This window comes from Centroberyx affinis, unplaced genomic scaffold (assembly GCF_046629955.1).
Source record: "Centroberyx affinis isolate AG114_WGS23_722 - 3 ecotype Tasmania unplaced genomic scaffold, CSIRO-AGI_Caff_v1 ptg002012l_1, whole genome shotgun sequence".
NCBI lineage: Eukaryota > Metazoa > Chordata > Actinopteri > Beryciformes > Berycidae > Centroberyx > Centroberyx affinis.
In genome coordinates this window covers 80,472-101,788 of record NW_027280354.1, presented here as the reverse complement: position 1 = coordinate 101,788, position 21,317 = coordinate 80,472, and the positions used below count along the sequence as shown (strand labels likewise).

General features: G+C 43.6%; 1 protein-coding gene across 1 annotated transcript in view; it reads left to right on the top strand.

The window, feature by feature from the left end:
• Positions 1-20,712, top strand: part of LOC139653948 (protein kinase C-binding protein NELL1-like) — a gene marked incomplete at its 5' end in the record, with an annotated part of 41,683 nt that extends 20,971 nt beyond the window's left edge. The window contains 4 exons of the mRNA XM_071530958.1: positions 6,180-6,373; positions 10,864-11,040; positions 18,408-18,632; positions 20,662-20,712. Of these exons, the coding sequence (XP_071387059.1) occupies positions 6,180-6,373; positions 10,864-11,040; positions 18,408-18,632; positions 20,662-20,712 (647 nt within the window). The remainder of the gene's footprint in view (positions 1-6,179; positions 6,374-10,863; positions 11,041-18,407; positions 18,633-20,661) is intronic.
• Positions 20,713-21,317: the final 605 nt, after the last annotated feature.

Sequence of the window (21,317 nt, the reverse complement as noted above, 5' to 3'; positions counted from 1 at the left end):
CCTGGGTCGTTTGAGCAGTGAGTGAACTGTTCCTTTGAGGATTATTGACAACCGACATGGAAAATAACTTCTGTATTTATGTTGTATGTGTTTGTCCTATTTGCGTACACACGCATTATACTTGTCTGTATTTGGATGAACATAATTAAAGACGATAACTCTCCTGCCTTTGGCCTTTCTCTCAAGTCTGAAGCAGCCAGCTCAGAAACACAAACGCTGCTCCCATCACTCACAGCTCTAATTAGACATTAACATATTTATTTGTGTTCTTTGATTGGGGGCTTTGAACAAAGATATTCATGCCACAAAATATGATTTATACAGTGCGATTAGTGAAAGTACTTAGGGCTCATATTTGCAAGTCGTTAAGAGATGCTGTTAATGACATGGCTCTACAGTATAAATATAGGGAAGTGGGTGTCATTAGACGTGTGTGTGTGTGTCTGTGTGTGTTTTCTCGTCCGCCAGATAAATGTATGTAGCTGTGACAGTGTATCTGCCACCTTTCCTCCCCCCACTGTGCAGTATTAGGCCGGGAGCCAGCAGGGGAAATAAGTACGAATGACAATTTAACAGGATTTCTTCCCCTCCACAATATCCTCCAACAGCCTCTCATGACTCAACCAAACAGAAAGTAGCATTTTTGTAATGAGAGGGTGAAGCCGGCTCAAAGCCCAGAGCAGCAGCAGCAGTCAGTTAACCACATCAACAGCTGCAATTTAGCCAAGACTTCGCAACAGCCGTGTGGGAAAAGGCGGAAAGCTCTTGGGGAAAGTATTAAGGAGACAAAGGAGGATAACATTTTGAGGAGAGTACAAAGACAGAAACAGAGTGTCTTTGTGCGCCCGTCTGCCACTCTGTGTGTATGTCTGTCTGTAATTGTGCTCATAATTGCCTCCGTCGAGGAGGTGATGTTTTCGCCCCGGGAAGTTAGTTGGTTTGTCTCTCGGCAGGAAACCGCAGAAACCCACGAATGGATTTCCATGAAATTCGGTGGGCATGATCGGCCCGAGTCGGCTGCGCAAACCCGCAATAAACAATTTCAGACCTTACAATCTATCCTGAAACTAACGTGTGCTATGTGGAGATTTAATCGAGACGTAACGATATAAACCGATATCCACACAGGCAGCAGCTGTGTTGCTGTTTTCAACTTCTTTTCTAAAGCTCGGTGTCAAATTCCGCTCCTGAACGAAGCTCCTCCCGCTCCGTCCAGGAGCTTTCCGATGTTTTTTTTCTTCACCTCCTCCCATTCCTGAAAATGTTCTCATAATTGCAGAATCGATGATGTGAGCGAGTAAACTCGTTAAGCTAGTAAACTTGCTACCTGCCTCTTCACTTGTCATTGTGGGACATGTGACCTTCAGCAGGAGAGAGATCTGAACCGGTGAGACTCCTCCATAGGTATGGTTAGCTTAGCTGTTAGCCTTTATGCACGGTGCTTTGCGATGTTTGTCCTCTGCTGGCCTCCGTAGTGCTGTGAGTTTTACAAATGTGTTGCTGTTTTTGTCGCCCTCTAGTGGTCAGAAAATGCATCTTATTGCAGCTTTAAGCGCGTTGCATTCACATGGGACCTGATACCAGATCCTAAAGGGACGTTTGCAGGGTCAAGAAATCAATTTAACTTAAAATTCATTCGTGATAAGAACGATGCGTTTGGGTGTAGCAGCAGGTTGAAGAATTGCTCAGCGTCTTCCAGTTGAACGATGTGTCGTGTTTTGCAAATAACGGAGCGCTCCGTTGCCGTCTCGGTGCTAATTCCAGGTCAGGACGGGGGGGGGGGGGGGGGGGGCTGCTCCGGCTGATGCCTCTCCCCGGGCCTCCTGCCGGGTGATACACGAATCCACGAGAGTCTTTTATCACCGAACACACAAAGTAGTCTCTCAGGGCCCGCACAATCTGCTTCATACATAAAAACCCATGTGTCATATACTTCACACGCTTGGCCAAACGATCCCGGACAATCTTTTTTTTTTCTCACACCTAGAAATTGTATTTTGTATCTGCGGCCTCTGCCTCTGCCATCTCTTCTTTCCTGTGTGTGAAAAGAAGCTGGTCCGGCTCAGATCCACAGCTTCAGACCGGAGTGTGATCCTGGTGTGAATGTTTCACTGTGGAGAGACTGCGGAAAGACCTTTGTTTTTTATTGTTTGTTTCATTGCATTGTGTTGTACTCTGTTGTGTTTTGCTGTGTTATGCTATGCTGTGTTGCTTTATTGTGTTGCGTTGCATTGTGTTGCATTCTGTTGTTATGTTTTGTTGTGTTGAGTTGAATTGCTTTGCATTGTTTTGTTGTTTAATGTTGTGCTTTATTGTGTTGTGTTGCACTGTGATTTGTTTTGTTGTGGTGTTTTGTTTCGTTTTATTGCATTGTGTTACGTTGTGTTATGTTGTGTTGCTCTGCAATGTTTTGTTGTGTCGAGTTGCATTGCACTGCTTTGTATTGCATTGCATTGTTGCGTTGCATTGTTTTGCCTTGCATTGCGTTGTGTTGCATTGTGTTGAGTTGCCTTGTGTTCTTGCATTACTTTGCATTGTTCTGTTGCTTTGCATTGTTGCGTTGCTTTGGGTTGCGTTGTGTTATGATGTATTGTGTTGTGCTGTGTTGCGTTGTGTCGGGTTGTGATGTATTGTGTTGCGTTTTGTTGCGTTGCTGTGTTGCATTGCGTTGTGTTGGGTTGTGATGTATTGTGTTGCGTTGTGTTATGTTGTTGTGTTGCATTGCGTTGTGTTGGGTTGAAATGTATTGTGTGGTGCTGTGTTGCGTTGCTGTGTTGTGATGTGTTGTGATGTATTGTGTTGTGCTGTGTTGCGTTGCTGTGTTGTGTTGTGATGTATTGTGTTGTGCTGTGTTGCGTTGCTGTGTTGTGTTGTGATGTATTGTGTTGTGCTGTGTTGCGTTGCGTTGCTGTGTTGCATTGTGCTGTGTTTTGTTGTGATGTATTGTGTTGTGCTCTGTTGCGTTGCTGTGTTGTGTTGTGCCGTGTTGCGTTGCTGTGTTGTGTTGAGTATTGTTGTGTTGGGGAGCGCAGCAGTGCCAGTGCTTTATTGCCCTGTCTCAGAGCTGCATGGGCTGCATCCCAACACACATTTATTATCCCCAATGCCTTAGGGAGAGACAGGTGGCTTTAATAAACAGATTGTGCATAAAGATGAGGATAATACGCCACAAACTCCCACTGTCTCCCTGCATGGCTCTGTGAGTGTGTGAGTGTGTGTGTGTTTGTTTTTATACTCTCACTCTCTCTCTCTCTGTGATGTACATGACCTTTCCATATGGGCAGCCTGGAGACATACAAATGAAATACAGTTTAAATACTCAAATACTGAGCTTCTTGATGCCTTCTAATTACCAACATCTGTCTCCAGAGGGAATTGTTTGTTTTGTGTGTGTGTGTGTGTGTGTGTGTGTGTGTGTGTCTATCTATGCCTGTGTGAACGTGTGTCTTTGCCTACATACATGGCCAGGTTTTTGGCTTTGAGCATGTTTTTCGCGTGATTGGCCGTGTGTGGCCGGCCGCTCAGGAGGGCTTTTGTGTTGTGACTGTGAGTACGTCTTTCACACCCCGGCTTGTAAGAGTACGCTTCATCTGCTAGCAGCAGCTTGTGGCTGAATGCGGTGAATGTAGCATGAAGAGCATTAATCCTTCACAAGCGGGGAGGTATGTCTGTCCCGCTGATGGGGGATTTCATTTAGTATATGCAAATAGCCCCTGTCGCAGTCACAATAAAATCCCGGCAGAGCTGTTTTCTTCTCTTTCCCGTCTCCGCCGACTCGATACAGCAACCAATTAAGAGTGTGTGTGTGTGTGTGTTCGGCGCTGTCACAGTATATTGTTGCGGCTAGTGCGGCCGAGCCCTCACGTCAAGCCCGGAGTAGCTCTGCCTCCCAGATAGCCCTCGTCATTCAGCGCTGAGGAGAACGCAATTAAAAGTCACGGGGTGTTCACACTGCAAACGTATGTAGTGGTCTGCGGCTACAGAGCTTCGAACAGGGGGGGGGGAAATCGTTTATTTTTGCAGCTCCCGGTATTGCCTTTCCCAACGTTACATCATTTTAACGAGTTAGCGTACAGTAGCTGGCCGGCGAGCGCTAATTAGGCCGCATTAATCGAACATAAACAGAAAAAAACAAAAAAAAACTCAAATGACCTCGGAGTTTACCGTCGACCCCCGGGCGATGGATGAACCGTTCTCCGAGCTTCGCATTGAGTCGTGTATTCCTCTAGGCTTTCAAATAAAAGCTGTAGAGGACTGGGAAGCTTTGAATTCTTAATTCTTAAATGGGGTTGAAAAGTGAAAGTTTATTAGATGTCTACGTCTTAGCTTGGATTTATAGATGTTTATTCATTGTAATAATGTGTTTACTGCTTGGTCTAAAATAGGTCTATACATAGCCGTAATGATCCTGGGCTATAGGAGAGCTAAAGCATAGACGCGACGTTGAAATCACGTCTTTTGCTCAGTGGGAAGGGTGGAAATCTGATTGGCTGATGATGGCCGGTGATGGTGAAAAGTTCAGCCATGACGACAAGCGAGTTTCCCAGCTCACTCGGCTCTACAGGTTATTAACTTGTTGATCGTGTTTCGCGGTGTGAACACATGGTTAAGGTTGATAAAACATACTCCATAAATTGCTTTTTTTTTAGCCTTTTGTACTTTCGGGTCTTGTCCACGCAACTCTAGCAGAGTGTTGTCAGGTTCATGCAGGTATGATTGGTGTCTGCAGGCTGCAGGTGCTGGCAGGGAGAGCAGTGCTGCTGCAGGAGGGAATTCACTCCTTTTCTCTCTGAACGGCTCACATTTAGTAAGGATAAAGAGAGTTAAATGTCACTGCTTAGAAGGGAGGGACAGACTGTTCCCACACTGTTTCCTGCGCCAGGTTGATAAAACAGCAGATCCAAATCTGTTCTGGTCTTTTCATGTTGATTCTTTTGGATTGTAGTGGGAAAAAGTGAGAATAAAGCTGAATCAGCAGATGTCTCAAGGCTTTGATGAGTCAACTGAATCTATTATTAAGTGAATATGTGATTGATGTGACTGAAGGCATGATACCAAAGGCATCCTGCATCCATATGTCACGGTAAATGTGGGAAAAATGCAAATGTACACATTTACTGGTAAATGTGCACATTTACTATAGAATTTATAAATGTACACATTTTCCAAAGGTAAATCTTGTAAATGTGTACAGTATATTTCTCAGCTAATGTGAGAAGACAACACTAGTCACAGTGGTGTGAGACTCTCACTCTGCTGACCGCACATCTGTAACACTGTGCTTTATGCAGACTGTCCAACACTACAGTTCTATACCGATTCATTTCATCAGATTAGGATATGGACCAAACAGTATTCATTGCAGCAGAGCCTTATGAACAGGTTATCGGCCTGATGGAGTCATGCTACACTAGGCAAGGCAAGGCAAGGCAAGGCAAGTTTATTTATATAGCACATTTCAGCAACAAGTGCTTTACATAAAACAATAAAAGCATCGAGACAAAGTGAAAAAGATCAAATTCATATAAAAGAACAAGCAAAATGCATTCTTGGTATTGAGTAGTCACTCTCACACTGGTGACACTGTCAACCAGTATACGATTAAGTGTGCCTTACCTCTCCAAAGATAATCACAACTTTAAAGTATTTAATTGAGAGACAAGCATGTTCTGCACATCCACATCACATGAATGGAAACGTGTTGTGTAGGCTAGTGCATCCACGAGTCAACTAAGATGTAACAATATATAACTAACATAACAAAATATAACAATATAACAAAATATACCAATCAGTCACCAATGTCTTGGCCAAACTACATCTACTATCAACACAGCATCGACTTGTCTGCCTACCAAAAGTAAAGAGGCACCAGTTTGGGAAAAAAAAAGTCCTCAGCCTGGATGACTTGCATGAAAACTTACTGAATGCCGAGTCTGCCTTTGCTTATTGCCTGATGTTGTTCTTTTGCACGAATGAAATCTCCCGAGCCTCACAGCAGCCAATCAGAAGAGTTCATTTGGCCTTTGTCGTTATGTTGTGCCACAACAACAGAACCGAGAGAGAGCCTATAGCTGCTGCGGCTAGTGTTTTTCCCCACTCGCGTTAACTCGCGAATTTGCACGATTACAGGTTAAAGTGCACATTTCACGGTCCTCGGCTTTCCCGTTGTCTTCCAGACGTCGACGAGTGCGGTTTGCAGACACACACCTGCTGGAACGACAGCGTGTGCGTGAACCTGCCGGGGGGCTACGACTGCGTGTGCACGTCCGGCCCGGGCTGCAGCGGGGACTGTCCACAGGACGAGGGCGTCCGGCGCAACGGGGAGGACTGGAAACCCAGCTTCGACCGCTGCGCTATATGCTCCTGCAAGGTACGCAGCACACACACACACACACACACACACATACACATACACACACAACCTGAAATTAGACAAATTACACCCAGGAATGCAGGTATTCCCGACACAGTGGAGCATCCTAACTCGGATTTCCCACCATGGCCCTGATGTCAAATTCCATGACTTTTTCCATGACTTTCCACCAACTAAGTCGGAGTGCTTCTGTGACCTAAAATTTCCTTCTTTCTTGGTTTGTTGAAGTTGTTTTTCAGATCAGAAAAGGGAACGGTTTGGTTTCCACTGCAGTTGGGTTTTGCTGTGGAGAAAAAAACAGCTGAAAACCACCAGCTAATGCAGAGAATGTGTGAAACAGGATGGAAATATATTCTGCTATATTCCTCTAATGTGACCCATTTGTAAAATTCCCTGATATTCCCTGACTTTCCCAGCAAATGTATCAGATTTCCTGACTTCCCCTGTGTGGAATACAGCTGATATTTCAGAAAGTCCATGACCAGTAGAAAGCCTGCTGCCTTTATGGCTGCCAGTATTGTCACTATAACAACAGTACATGCACACACACACACACACACACACACACACACACGCCAGAAGCAGTGACAGAAGGGAAGGAGAGGAGTGGCATGATGTGATGAAGTGACACGGAGATAGAGATGCAGCACAGACAAGGATAACAAAGAGAAGAAAAGAGAGACAAGGAAAAGACAGAAAGTGTAAGAAATGGGAGAGAGAGGATGAGGTGGATAAATGAGCAGCGAGCGGAGCGAAGAAAGACAAACTGACAGGTGAGGAGGAGGAGAGTTGGGACGCCCTGGAATCTGTATTCTTCTGTAATCTCTTTGGCTTAAAAAGAATGCTCTTTTTTCAGATTGATTCTTTTGCTTTCGACCCGGTAAATCAATACAGCTTTTCCCTCCTCACAGACCTGGGATCAGGTCTGAATAATGTCAATCTTTACCTACAGGATTATATCACTTGCTCTTATCGAATAAATAGCCCGCAGTACATGCTGCTGTGCATATAAATGACAGTCTGGAGTTGTTTGGATCTGGATGTTTATAAAAACAAAAAATCATACTTTTGTGATCAGACTCACCTCAGGACACCAAAGCAAGCATCAGCTCCCCTCTGTTTGTCATCAATAACCTGCTTTACATTTTGACAAATATTTGTGGCAGTTTAATAACTCTTGCTAGGCTGTGGTATCAGAATGAAGCCTTGTTGTGGCTGCAGGAAAGTGAGATATTGATCAGATTTGTCTTTGGAAAGTACGGCTCAGTGAGTGAGATTAATATGAAGCGGACAAAGAGGGCTACTCAGAATAAACATGACGGCCTGGTGCAGCGGCTCACAGTCCTGCTGGTTTTCACTCTTTCCATCTATTGAGGGACTAATCTACACCTGAGGTGCCAGGTGAATGCAATTACCTAGCTGGTGGGACAGAAAACCAGCAGGACTCTGGGTACTGAGGACCCGGATTCAGAACCAGTGAATGTGAAGGAGTCAGAAGGCTGTGAAGAGGGAGACAGGAAAGGGAGAGAACCGAGGCTGGAAATGAACGGCTCAAATTAAAATTGAGTGGTCAAAAAAACTGCCCCCCCGATAATTAGGAGTACCTTTTTTCCAGTTCACCCTGTTCATATTTATTGGTTGAGTTGTCAAATGCTGTCCCCTGTGGGCCACCGTAGGCGACTGGTTGGAACAAATGACCGGATGATTCTTTCCAGTGCGTTCTGGGCGAGAAAAATCAGAAAACAACTGATCAGAAAACAACTGCAGCAACAAACAATAAATCAACCAGTACATTAAATAACTCAACAGGAGGGTGAAGATGGACTGGTTGGGGACAGAGAGTCTTCTAGAACTTCTTCTTTTCATATCAAGGACCCCTAATTTAGTCCACATTAGGGCCACGGACCCCCATTTGATGAGATTTTGTCTCTCAGACCCAAATCTGAGAATATTTTTATTGTTAGATATGATTTTGATTGATGATTCCAGAATTCCCATCTGTATTGAGGGATAACAGTGAAAGTAATCATTCTTCTACATCCTCTAATTGAGTTAACTTCTTGTAAATGAAATTATGCCGAAGTTTAACAATTCATTCAACTTTCTGGGGAGCCCCTGGAACCCCCTCAAGGACCCCTGGTGGTCCCCGGACCCCACGTTGAGAACCATTAAGATTGCACCTTATTGATCCCCTAGGGGAAATTTGGGTGTCACAGCAGCGATTTGCAGAAGAATGCCGGGGCAGTACAGGAAAGGGAATAATAAAAATAGTACAGCAATATAAATAACTATAAAACTATGAAGACAAAACTATAAAACTATTAAAAGTGTCTCAAGTGTCTTAGTGGTGTTGAGCATTAAATAACTTATAACTTAAATAAATATCAGTGGTACAAATTGAGTTTGTTTGGTACAAATTGAGTGGTACAAATTGTTTGTTTGCCCATATGCAATGCAAATGTATGATTTCATAGTTCAATAAAATTTACCTCGAAAAGGACCAAAATGGCCCTAAAAAATAGGTCATGGGGGCAAAATATACTCTGGAAAAACAAGTGAATTTCCGACCCTGAAGGAAACTGTAACACCCGGATTTTAAAATGTCATCTGCAGTCATTAAAGTCAGATAACCGAACAATAACGATGTCGGTTTGTTCAGCTCAACAGTGCAGCACTAGTGTACATGCTTTAGTCTCTATTCCCACTCCTGGTGTTAAAGGGAACAGTCTGCCTTCGCACGCGCACCCAGCCGGCCGGCCGGCCCGGGACAATTGGCGGTAATTTCCCAGGAAACTCCAGGGCCGTAACCATAAAGACTTGGGGGGGGGGGGGGGGGGCATGAAGGATCAGCGATATGAGCATCCTGAGACTTACCGGTTACTGTAGCAAGACAATACGCATCGATAAAACATTGGCTGTGTATCGCCCCTTTAATGGTATGCGGGATCATTTTATGGCTCCCATACATTTTGTAACAGCCATTTTATATACGATTTTTTTTACATCTCCATTACACTCTGCTCCCCGGGCCAGACAGCGCTGGCTGTGCGGAGTAAAATGGACCATAAAGTTTTGACTGGCTGGAGGAGGAGAGCCGGGGACGTTCGACTTTTTTCGACTTTACGCTCCGGCCCTGACAGCTTCTGACACTTCTAACACATTCACGCTTCATTCACAGTTCTAATAAATAGCGTTCAGAAAATTCGAGCCTTTGGGAGCTGCTACAAAAACATTCATTTCTCTGTAGGTGTGCTGGCCTTGAATAATTCCAATAAGTGAACTAGCTCTCGGCTGCGTTTCAGGTGCTGCCCCGGTAAAATCACCGCAGTCATATAAGTCTGTTCTAGGGTTCGACGCTGAAGGCTGATCCCAATACTGATGTTTTAAGAAGTTGCCTATAGCTTTTTAGTTTTGTGCCGAGATTCAGTGTCTTTATATTTGACAATTTTTTTTGCCATAAAATGACAAGGATTCAGTGTTTCTCCCAGAATTGTCATCTTGTCAGGGTGGAAAAGCCTCTGAAACATTCAGACCATCATAAGACACTGAAACTCTCCACTGAAACCCAGACTGAGGAAATTCTTTTAGTGTCAGCAGCTCTTTAAGGCAGGATGACCCACCGCACCTATTTTTTGGTAGGGGGAAACTCTGGGATACGTTACTGCCTTTAAATGAAGAATTCATTTACAAAAACATTATTTAACAAAATGACAAAACTGTGTGAAAAAAATCAAATGTCATGTCAGGTATTACAGAATGTTTTCCTGTAGCTCCATCATATCAGAGGTGGAGCCTCTGACTGGCCGATATCCAATATTTAATAAAAGGCATATATACTATATACCGGTCTAATCCAGAGGTCTCGAGTCACATGACTTGAACTCGAATCACAATTTTAATTGCTTGAGACTTGACTTAATGCATGAAGAGAAGACTTGAGACTTGACTTGGGTTCTGGTGACTTGGGACTGGACTCTGACTTGTACTTTGATGACTTGAAAAGGTTTCTAAAGTCTTGACTTGAGATCTTGTGTTTGTGTAAATGACTCAGATTGAAAGTGATGAGATTTGTTCCAGCAGACGACTGAATTTCAATTCTGTTTTCTGAATTTGTATGGAATGATTGAATTTATTGACGTTGAAACTGATTATAGAAATCAAACTCATGATGCTCTTACCAAGTTTTTATCCTATTAAAACCATATTGCATTGAAAAGTCCTAGATATTTAGTTTTCTTTAAGATATTAAATTGATACTGGACTCTTGATTTGTTCTGACTTGACTTGTTCTACATTTAGACTTGAGACTTGACATTAATGACATGGACTTGACTTGGTAATCTACATTTCGACTTGGGTTTCGACTTGAGACTTGTGCCTCAAGACTTGAGACTTTAGACTTGGGACTCGAGCGAAGCTGACTCGGTCACAGCTCTGGTCTAACCTCAGTGTTTTCCCCTGTGACCTGTGACCCGTGACCCGTGCAGGACGGGCAGACGTACTGCAGGAGGAGACCCTGCGACTGCTCGGACCCGGACGAGGATCTGTTCTGCTGTCCCAGCTGCGACAACCGGCCCAGCAGCCAGTGTCTGGACCAGAACGGACGCACGCTCTACCGCAGCGGGGGATCCTGGCTCTACGGCTGCCAGCAGTGCCGCTGCATGGTCCGTACATACACACACACACACACACACACACACACATCACAATTTTTCTTCAATTGATTAGACATGGTCCCTGCTGTCAAAACAGTTAACACAGCCATCTAAACCCTTGATTATTTTGCAAAACCAGCTGCACATTTTCATTCTTTTCATGCAAAATACAGATCATTTTTCCAAATGCTACACACAAAACTCTCCAAACAAAACTCCATGCTCTCAGAACAGTTCACACAGCTGTCTAAACTCTTTCGAATTTTACCAAAAAAACAAAAAACAAAAGTAACTTAACTAATAGTCTAATAATACCTTTACATTGTTTTCACACAAATTACAAAACAACACAACTCATAAATCCTCTGGCCTGGCAGAAATAAAAGGGTTGATGAGGAATAAAGTCATTGGTTACAACAGTGAACTTGTTTGTGGTTTCTGTTGAAGCAAGCTGTGATTTATCATGTTGACAACTGACAAACCTATTACGTGTCAAACTGTGAAATATTACGTATTATAATATTTCCAAAAGTGCGAGGACCGGATGTTTTGCGCACTGTAAGGGAAAACATTTCATCAACAAATTACAGATAAAATTCCACAAAATCAGATTATGGAAAAAAAAAAATGTTTGTTCAACTCTCTGATAAATGTGTTTTTGCCATTAGTATTCCCGTGTGGATAAGGCTGAATATATGATCTAATCAATAGATGACGTGTGTAGTTTTGATGTCAGAATCTGAACAGAAAGCAGCACTTCATTTCGCATTACAGTTGGGCTGTTTTGCAAAGCGAGAGTCTGTTTCACTGATGTGTTTACTGCTTTGAGAGCATGAACTTTAATTTGGAGAAATGTGTCGAATCAATTGAGAAAGAAACTGCAATCTAATCTAAGAGACTGACACACACACACACACACACACACACACGTTTCTATCCAGTTTTCCTCCTCTCTTGTTGCATGCTTGTGATGAGCATAAACAACAACACAACAAAACTTTGATGTGTAGAGCCGCACATCATCGACACCGTGCCTGTGCATATTTTGGAGGGGATGCTGAATGGTTAAAGGATAAGTTCAGTGATTTTGGACCTATATGTAATTTGTCTCTTACCCAGTGGTGGAAGAAGTACTCTGATCCTTTACTTAAGTAAAAGTACCAACACAGCAATGTAAAAATACTCCATTACAAGTAAAAGTCCTGCATGAAAAATCCTACTTAAGTAAAAGTACATAAGTATTAGCAGCAAAATGTAGTTAAAGTATTAAAGTAAAAGTAGTGGTTTGGTCCCTCTGATTGATATTTTATTATAAACGTCGCACAAAAAGTTCGGAACTTTGTGTTTGGTAGATTATTTCTCTGTTGTAACAATGCTTCTTGGCAATACATTTTATACCGTTGGAAAGCCTGTTTATTTCCCTTTTAAATGGTGCCTCATTTGTAAGGAACATGCATTTGTGGGATGAGCAGCACAGCTGAGTATGTGGGTTGCGCTCATGAAAAATTTGCCAAATCTTCTCTGCCAATGCCAAACAGCTTATTCTGCTGTTGCTATTGACTCTTGTTTGGTGTTGTTTGGTGGATTGGATGATTGAAGTCAGTAACAAGGAAGAAACAAGACATATTGGCAATTTTACAATTTATTCATTTAACAAACAGTCAGGAGCCTCAGTAGCGTGTGGAAGAACCATACACAACCACAACAGCCTGGCACCTCCTCCTCATGCTGGTCACCAGCCTGGTCACACACTGCTGTGGGATGGCATTCCACTCCTCAACCAGGATTTGTCGCAAGTCAGCCAACGCGGTTGTGTTGGTCACTCTAGCACGAACAGCACGCCCAAGCTGATCCCATAAGTGTTCAATTGGGTTGAGGTCAGGACTGTTGGCAGGCCATTCCATTCTCTCTACTCCCAAACTCTGGAGGTAGTCTCTGATAAACCCCGCTCTGTGGGGGCGAGCATTGTCATCTTGGAGGATGGAGTTCGGTCCCAGACTGTGGAGATATGGGATTGCCACCGGTTGCGGAATCTCATCTCGATATCTCTCTGCATTGAGATCGCCTCCAATGATGACAAGCCTCGTTTTTCCAGTGACGGAGATGCCGCCCCACACCATCACACTGCCTCCACCAAAAGGTGTTACTCTATCACTGCAGCAATCAGCATAGCGTTCTCCCCGTCTTCTCCACACTTTGACCCTACGATCCAACTTCCGTAGGCAGAATCTGGACTCATCGCTGAACATAACGTTCCTCCACATGTTCAGGTTCCAGTGCAGGTGCCAATCAGGTACCTGATTGTCAGCACCTGGGGGTACCGGAAGCTCAAAACAAGAGTCAATAGCAACAGCAGAATAAGCTGTTTGGCATTGGCAGAGAAGATTTGGCAAATTTTTCATGAGCGCAACCCACATACTCAGCTGTGCTGCTCATCCCACAAATGCATGTTCCTTACAAATGAGGCACCATTTAAAAGGGAAATAAACAGGCTTTCCAACGGTATAAAATGTATTGCCAAGAAGCATTGTTACAACAGAGAAATAATCTACCAAACACAAAGTTCCAAACTTTTTGTTCGATGTTTATATGACATCATTAGATTATTAATACTGAAGCATCAGTGTGTAAGCAGCATGTTACTGTTGTAGCTGCTGGAGGTGGAGCTAGTTTGAACTACTTTATATACAGTTAGCTAGTTTAGTCCGGTGGTTCCCAACCTAGGGGTCGGGCCCCTCCAAAGGGTCACCAGATAAATCTGAGGGGTCGTGAGATGATTAACGGGAGAGGAAAGAAGAAAAAACAAAGTTCTGATACACAAATCTGTTTTCAGTTTTTGGACTTTTTCTCTAATCTTTGACTTTTGCTGAAATATTGGATCATTTGAACATTTATTGAAATGAAACCATGTGAGGTTCAGAGGGAAAAATCACTATTTGGTGGAGCTGTTAACAACTCATAGACATCTGAAATGTGACCCGACTACACACTGCTTTTTGTAAGATGTCAAAAGCCAAAAAGGTTGGAAACCACTGGTTTCATCTTTAACAATGTGTTGTATTTTAAAAGCTTGTTATATTATCCATTGTGTCAAATCTCCATCTGAAAAGTAACTAAAGCTCTCAAATAAATGTAGTGGAGTAGAAAGTACAATATTTCCCTCTGAAATGTAGTGGAGTGGAAGTATAAAGTAGCATCAAATGGAAATACTCAAGTAAAGTACAAGTATCTCAAAATTGCACTTAAGTACAGTACTTGAGTAAATGTACTTAGTTACTTTCCACCACTGCTCTTACATACCTGTAAATACTAAGACCCACATCATTTTCAGTTTGTGATGATCATAGCTTCATGATCATTCTTCTGGCAATAATAATGGTGTTTTATAATACAGCTCGCCTGTTGCCTTTATAAACTCTGTCACAGTTTCGTTCGAGATGATATTTTAAATTCCCATATTATTTCTGTGGCTACGGATGAGAATAATGTTCCTCATGATGTCTCGCAAGTAAATGTAGTTTAGTTGAAGGCTGTTTATTGAATAGACCCTGATTGGCCGATAGCAGCAGCTCCTCTTATTCAACCTGCTGAGTGGAGGCAGATTTCCAGTTCACATGCTACTAACTGGCCTGATTGGACGGATTGCATCGATTGTTTAGTGAAGGGAGCCAATTAGGACGAAGTTCAGTTGTAATGCATTTCCTGGAGTTAGTCCGGTGGATTTGCAGGAAATGCAATAACTTCAAATTTAAGCACTCAAACAAAATCAAATTTTGACAATCTCTATGTTAAACATCTTTGATTATATATGTATATAAAATGTGTAGAATTTGAATTCCTACAATAGAGCCCCTTTAATTAATACAAGCATTACAAACAACCTGCATGCAGAACTGTCTCTTGGTTTAGTCTCAGTCTCAGGCCCAATCCCAAACCAGCCCCTAACCCCTCGCCCTGTCCACTCCCCCTCCATCTGCGCGCTCACGTGGAGGGTCCGCCATATTAAGGGCCGTCCCAAACCAATCAGCGGGAGTGTGAGTGGACTGTTAAACCCTCCGATAGCGAGTCCGCATCGATGCAGACTCGAACGTCGGCTAGCAGGAAGCGCGCCTGCAACAGGAGACTGGAGGAAACGCCAGACAAATGTCAAGTTCCGCCTATCGACTTCACACACACTTTTGTTTTCCTCACGCTGACTTTACAGCCTCCAACAAAATCACAGAATGTGTGGTGAAGTTTAAAACTAAGAAAGGAGAATATCACTTTGCTCTCAAAGGATAAGGCTGGTGTTTTTTAATGCATTGCTTACCGTCAAGAAATCCTATGAAAATAACAAAATCAACAATGCGTTTGCTCTACTCCCGTTACTTTCTGACTTCCCACGTACCGTTTTTAGCCGTCAACCCGGAAGCCATTGGTTCCAACTGTAAGCTAAAAAAAGACATATTTTACATTTTAAAAATTGCTAACTGTTACCACGAAAAGTCAGGCTGTTGTAGTTATTACCAAATCAAATTCAAATGGGAATAAATTCTTCATTACGCCGGGGACTATTTTTGGTGCTACGGAACTACTTTCCTGAGATCGCAAAGTGTTTACAGCCGGCTTATTAAGTTGTTTGAGGAAAAGGTTGGCCGGCCCGGTGCATGGTGATGATGAAATATGCTGAGCAGCAGCATGGCTCTGTGACGGGTTTTTAATCGTTTTTTTAATACAATGGAGTTCTATGGCTGCTGGGACATGGCTGCATTGGGCACCGGCTACATGGACGAGACTTGTTGACAAAATAAAATCATTGCTGATTTTGTTATTTTCATAGGATTTGTTGACGGTAAGACATGCATTAAAAAAACACCAGCCTTATCCTTTAAGGTCGCTTGACTTGTACCGAACTTATAAATGCCTTTATGCATGCAAACAAAAATAGTCCAGTTTACTTCACATTTCATTCTCATGGTTTTGGATGTTATGTGTTTACAGTGACAGTTGCGACCTGTTATCGTTGCCTCTCGTAACATTTGCAACGGCAAAACAGCCGCGCGAGCAGGGCTTCTGTCGGTCGCCGTGGCGATGACTGCTTCCAGTTCTTCCGGTAGAGTGGCGAGGGGAGTCCCATAGTTTGTCGATTCATTTCTAGCCTCCCACCCTTCATCCCGAGGGCACCTCCACAGCTGTGAGTGTAACTCGATTTGGAGTGACACTCGGGTAGTGAAGTGGCAGTGGGTAGGGACTGGTTTGAGATCGGGCCTCTGTCTTGAACCCTCTGGTTAAGAGCTGCAGGAAATGAAACGTTTACAGCTGAGTTGTGTTACCACACTCTATTAATTGTGGTCGTTATGCGTGTTACAAGCAATAATGCACAATGACTGCTTTGGTGCTGTTGACAATAGCAGGATCTGCCAGAAAGTGACTTCAGAGAATGCCAGTTCTCTGTCCCTGGATGTGATGATGTGTGTAATTTAGTACTTTCTGTCACTGTTGTCACTATCACTATCATCTCTTACCATTTGTCAAAACTTTATTTTTCTGTAATGCAAACAAATGCCTCCAAGTTATGTTTTTTGTTTTTTTTTTGTCTTTATCCGCACTCGTCAACTTCAAAGTCCGTGAAGCTTCGGTTGTTTTCGTTTTACTGCCAGTGTGCTTTTTTTAGATTTTCTTGGCAAGACTAAATGAGTTGAATGAAAAATGAAATGCTCAACAGGCGGATATTAGCAATTTCAACAGAAGTTTGCGTCTAAATTTTGGCAGCTGACAGGGTTTGGATATGAAACTTGAGAACAAGTCCAGCACTTTGTGATTTATAACATGAAACATGCATACTGATGGTTTGTACGGCATATTATAAAGTGGTAGAGTTTAAATATAAAATGCACAGAAAGAAGAGACAAAAATGCAAATTGTGCAAGTAAAAAGCCCAAGAGTATAGTATTATATGATTATAGATTTAATGTATATATTGATGTTGAAGATAGATGAGATATTTGTGTAAAAGAAATAAAAGATAAGAGCGTCAGAAAGGAAACAAACAACATGAAAAAACATTGATAAATCTTCTAGTCGACATGAAGCTTTGAGCCGGGCTTTGTTTCATACCTGGCCCTGATCTGCTGCTGCTTGGCTCTGTGTGTGTGTGTGTGTGTGTGTGTGTGTGTGTGTGTGTGTGTGTGTGTGTGTGTGTGTGTAGTGTGTGTGTGTGTGTAATGCACGGCTCTGATAATTACCACCTCTCTAATTAGAGATGTGGCGCTGCTGTGGCAACACTCTGCCCTGCTGCAGTGTGTGAGCTGTAATTGCAGCCGCCAGTCCAGGTGACACACACACACACACACACACACACACACACACACAGGAACCAACACACACACACACACACACACACACACACACACACACACACTGACTGTGTCATCTCCCTGATTTTTCATTTTCTCTTTTTTCCCGTTCACTTTCTCTTTCTTTCTTGCTTTCCTCCTTTTCCTTTCTTCCAACCTCCCTCCTCCCTCACTTCTCCCTTCCTTCTCTCCTTCCTTTCTTCCCCCTTCCTTCCTTTTCTTTTTCCTCCCACCCACCTTTGTGCCTTTCTTCCTTCCCTTCATCATTCCTTTCTCTCTTCCTTCCTTCCTTCCTTCCTTCTCTCCTTTCTTCCTTCCTTTGTTCCTTCCTTTCTTCCCTCCTTTTCTCCTGTCCTCTCTCCCTCCCCCCTCCTTTTCTTTTTCCTCCCCCACCTTTGTTCCTTCCATCCTTCCCTTCATCATTCCTTTCTCTCTTCCTCCCTTCCCTCCTTTCTTCCTTCCTTTCTTCCCTCCTTTTCTCCTGTCCTGTATTATTCATTCACCTGTCCTCTCTCTCCCTCCCTCCCTCCCTCCCCCCTTCCTTTTCTTTTCCTCCCCCCACCATTGTTCCTTCCTTCCTTCATTCCTTCCCTTCATCATTCCTTTCTCTCTTCCTTCCTTCCTTCTTTCCTTCCTTCCTTCTCTCCTCTCTTCCCTCCTTTTCTCCTGTCCTCTATTATTCATTCACCTGTCCTCTCTCCCTCCCTCCCCCCTTCCTTTTCTTTTTCCTCCCCCCACCTTTGTTCCTTCCTTCCTTCCTTCCTTCATTCCTTCCCTTCATCATTCCTTTCTCTCTTCCTTCCTTCCCTCCTTTCTTCCTTCCTTTCTTCCTTCCTTCCCTCCTTCTCTCCTTTCTTCCTTCCTTCCTTCCCCCTTCCTTCCTTTTCTTTTTCCTCCCCCCACCTTTGTTCCTTCCTTCCTTCATCATTCCTTTCTTTCTTCCTTCCTTCCTTTCTTCCCTCCTTTTCTCCTGTCCTCTATTATTCACTCACCTGTCCCCCCCCCCCCCCCCCCTCCCTCTCTCCCTCTCTCTCTCTGCAGGAGGGCGAGGTGGACTGCTGGCCCCTGGTGTGTCCTGTGTTGATGTGTGAGTACACGGCGGTGGCGGAGGGCGAGTGCTGCCCGCGCTGCGTCTCAGACCCCTGCCTGGCCGACAGCCTGTCCCACGACATCCGGCAGACGTGCCGGGACCCGGCCGGCGTGGCGCGCCTCAGCGGGGACACGTGGCACATGCCCAACTCGCCCTGCACCACCTGCGAGTGTAAGGTGGGTTGGGACACGCCGCTTCAGTCACACGGCACAGCCATGTTTGATTTAACGTCAACCCCCCCGAAAAAAAAATCAATTATGAATACAGTTCATCCACCTACTGTTTTCACTGGAGATTCTCATGAATTAAACATGCTCCATCTGTCTTGTCTTTAAGTTGAATATCACCGTTACCTTATTTTGTCATTCTTTATCGTTCAGTCCCTGCAAATGGATAACAGCTATAATAGATTTCAGATGCAAAAAGCTTATCTAATAATAACTTAATTTAGCTCATGTCAGCTTCGATATTAACCCTTCCCGCTCCTTCACAACGTTACAGATAAAGGTGGGAATTGAAGGCTAGGTAGGATCCTTTTTTAAATACTCTTCACAAATATATTAACTGTTATGGATCCTTGTGAAGACGCTGTTGCCCAAAACGCAATGCAAGGGTATGACTTCACGTCACTCGTCGAAAGATCGCACCAAAAGACAGGAAGTCACATTAGAGCGTGTCTGTAACGCAGTTTTGCTACGTCATGCTGGGAAACACCATGCTGAAGACTGTGAAGCAGATGTAAACAAAATGATCCTTCAGTAGATGAGGTCAGATGTTTGGGTCCTAAGTTCCCAGGGTCCTAGGTTCCCAGGGTCCTAGGTTCCCAGGGTCCTATGTTCCCAGGGTCCTAAGTTCCCCAGTTCAATATTCTGTTAACACACATTAACCCTCCTATTGTGTTCGGGTCAAATTTGACCCGTTTCAAGTTAAAATATTTCATAAATATTATCCAGTTTTTTTTTATTGGAACAAGGCTTCAAAACAGCTATATAAACACAACAAAACCAATGGTTATCATTTTATTTGATTTTGAAGGTCTGTGAAACAGTTGTGGTCAGAGCTCTGGGTAAACATCTACACACAACCAACCTAACCCTAGAACTGGGGAACATAGGACCCTGGGAACATAGGACCCTGGGAACATAGGACCCTTTGTCATGTTCCCATTATGTGCCATATAAATCTGGGGGACATAGGACCCTGGGAACATAGGAATGAGTCCCTGTATGTACACACTAGGCTTGGGCCGATAATCAATATTATCGAACACCACAATATTTTTTGAATATTGCCACCACACGCACACACACACACACACACACACTCAGGCTAAAGACACACTGCAAGCAGTTTTGCTAGGCGGCCTTGTGTGGAGCATGATGGGAAAGCTGGCGGCAAGCGGGCGGCGCGGTGGGAAAAGTTGAAATCAGTGAACTTTAACCCCAAGGTGACAGAAAATCACAGTGCTGCCTTCTCCCCCTTCCCAAATATTAGTTCCACATTCTCATCATGGAGGAGAAGCCACTAATCACTGCAACATGGCCATAGCTCCTAGATAAACGGCTGCAGCAACAGCAACGATTTTCCTTCATTGATCCATGGCAGTGAAAAAAAAAAAAAAAGTACTCTTACCTTCGTTTGGTACTTAGTGCGATCCTATCAACAAACACCTGCACCTGGCGACCTCGCCACTTTCTGTCTGGCTCTGCAGTAATGCGCTTTATCTCTCTCACACACACACACACACACACACACACACAAACAAATAGCGTCCAATTAAAGTCCTGGCCATAATTCATCTTTTAAATCACTTCTCGAAGCACACTTTTTATACTGCTCATGTTTATGTCCTGTTTTATCCCTGCTGTAATTCATCTCCTTTTTTATTGTTATTCTCATTTGTCTGTGTTTCCTTTTTTTAATCTACTCTTTTATTGTATTTATTCATTTCTCTTATTTGTTTTGTAAAGCACCGTGAAAAAGTGCTACATAAAGTTTCTTCTTATTATCTTTTTTTTTTTTTTTTTTATCTTTGTCCTCTCTGTAAGACCAGAATCCCTCGCCTTTCTCCTCATTCTGCCTTTGTAATCAAACACCTGCCCACACACACACACACACACACTTTTACATGCAACATGTGTTTAATGAGACTAATAATTGTCTGTCTTTTGTTTTTCCTCCCCTCCTTCATGCTGCGCTGGTCAGAATGGGAGTGTGTGTTGCTCGGTGGATCTCGACTGCCTTCAGAACAACTAAAGCTCCGCTCCTCGAGAAAAAAACCTCCTCCTCTCCTCACTGCTCTCCTCTGCTCCTTTGCTTCGTTTCACTCCAGGACTGCCACGCTCATTCCATTTGATGACTCTTACCTTGGATTCATAATGCAGACGCATGCACGCATGCACACACACACACACACACACACACACTCATGCATGCCAGCGTCTGCACACAAACTACAAACACACTCTGGACGGACTGGGTGTCAAAGCCGTGAGTTGGGCTTTGATGCTGTAACTCTGATGACATAAAATGAGTGTGTGTGTGTGTGTGTGTGTGTGTGTGTGTGTGTGTGTGTGTGTGAATGGCTCAGTACCACTGGAGGAGACTGAGACACGTTCAGTCATTCCCCTAGTCGCTTGCACCACGGTCACTGTGTATAGTTTACTTTGTGGTGTTTCCATTTCACTACATTTCTTGGGGAATTCTGGTTGGCAGAAAATGTTGAACCTAAAAACAGCCAAGTGTCATTGAGATTAGGATCCACAATCCACATTCAGTCAGCTGGACAGACGTTGAGATGGTCCAGTTCTCTGCATCGCCTAAGGGCGTTTTCACACCTATAGTTCGTTTGCTCTGGTCCA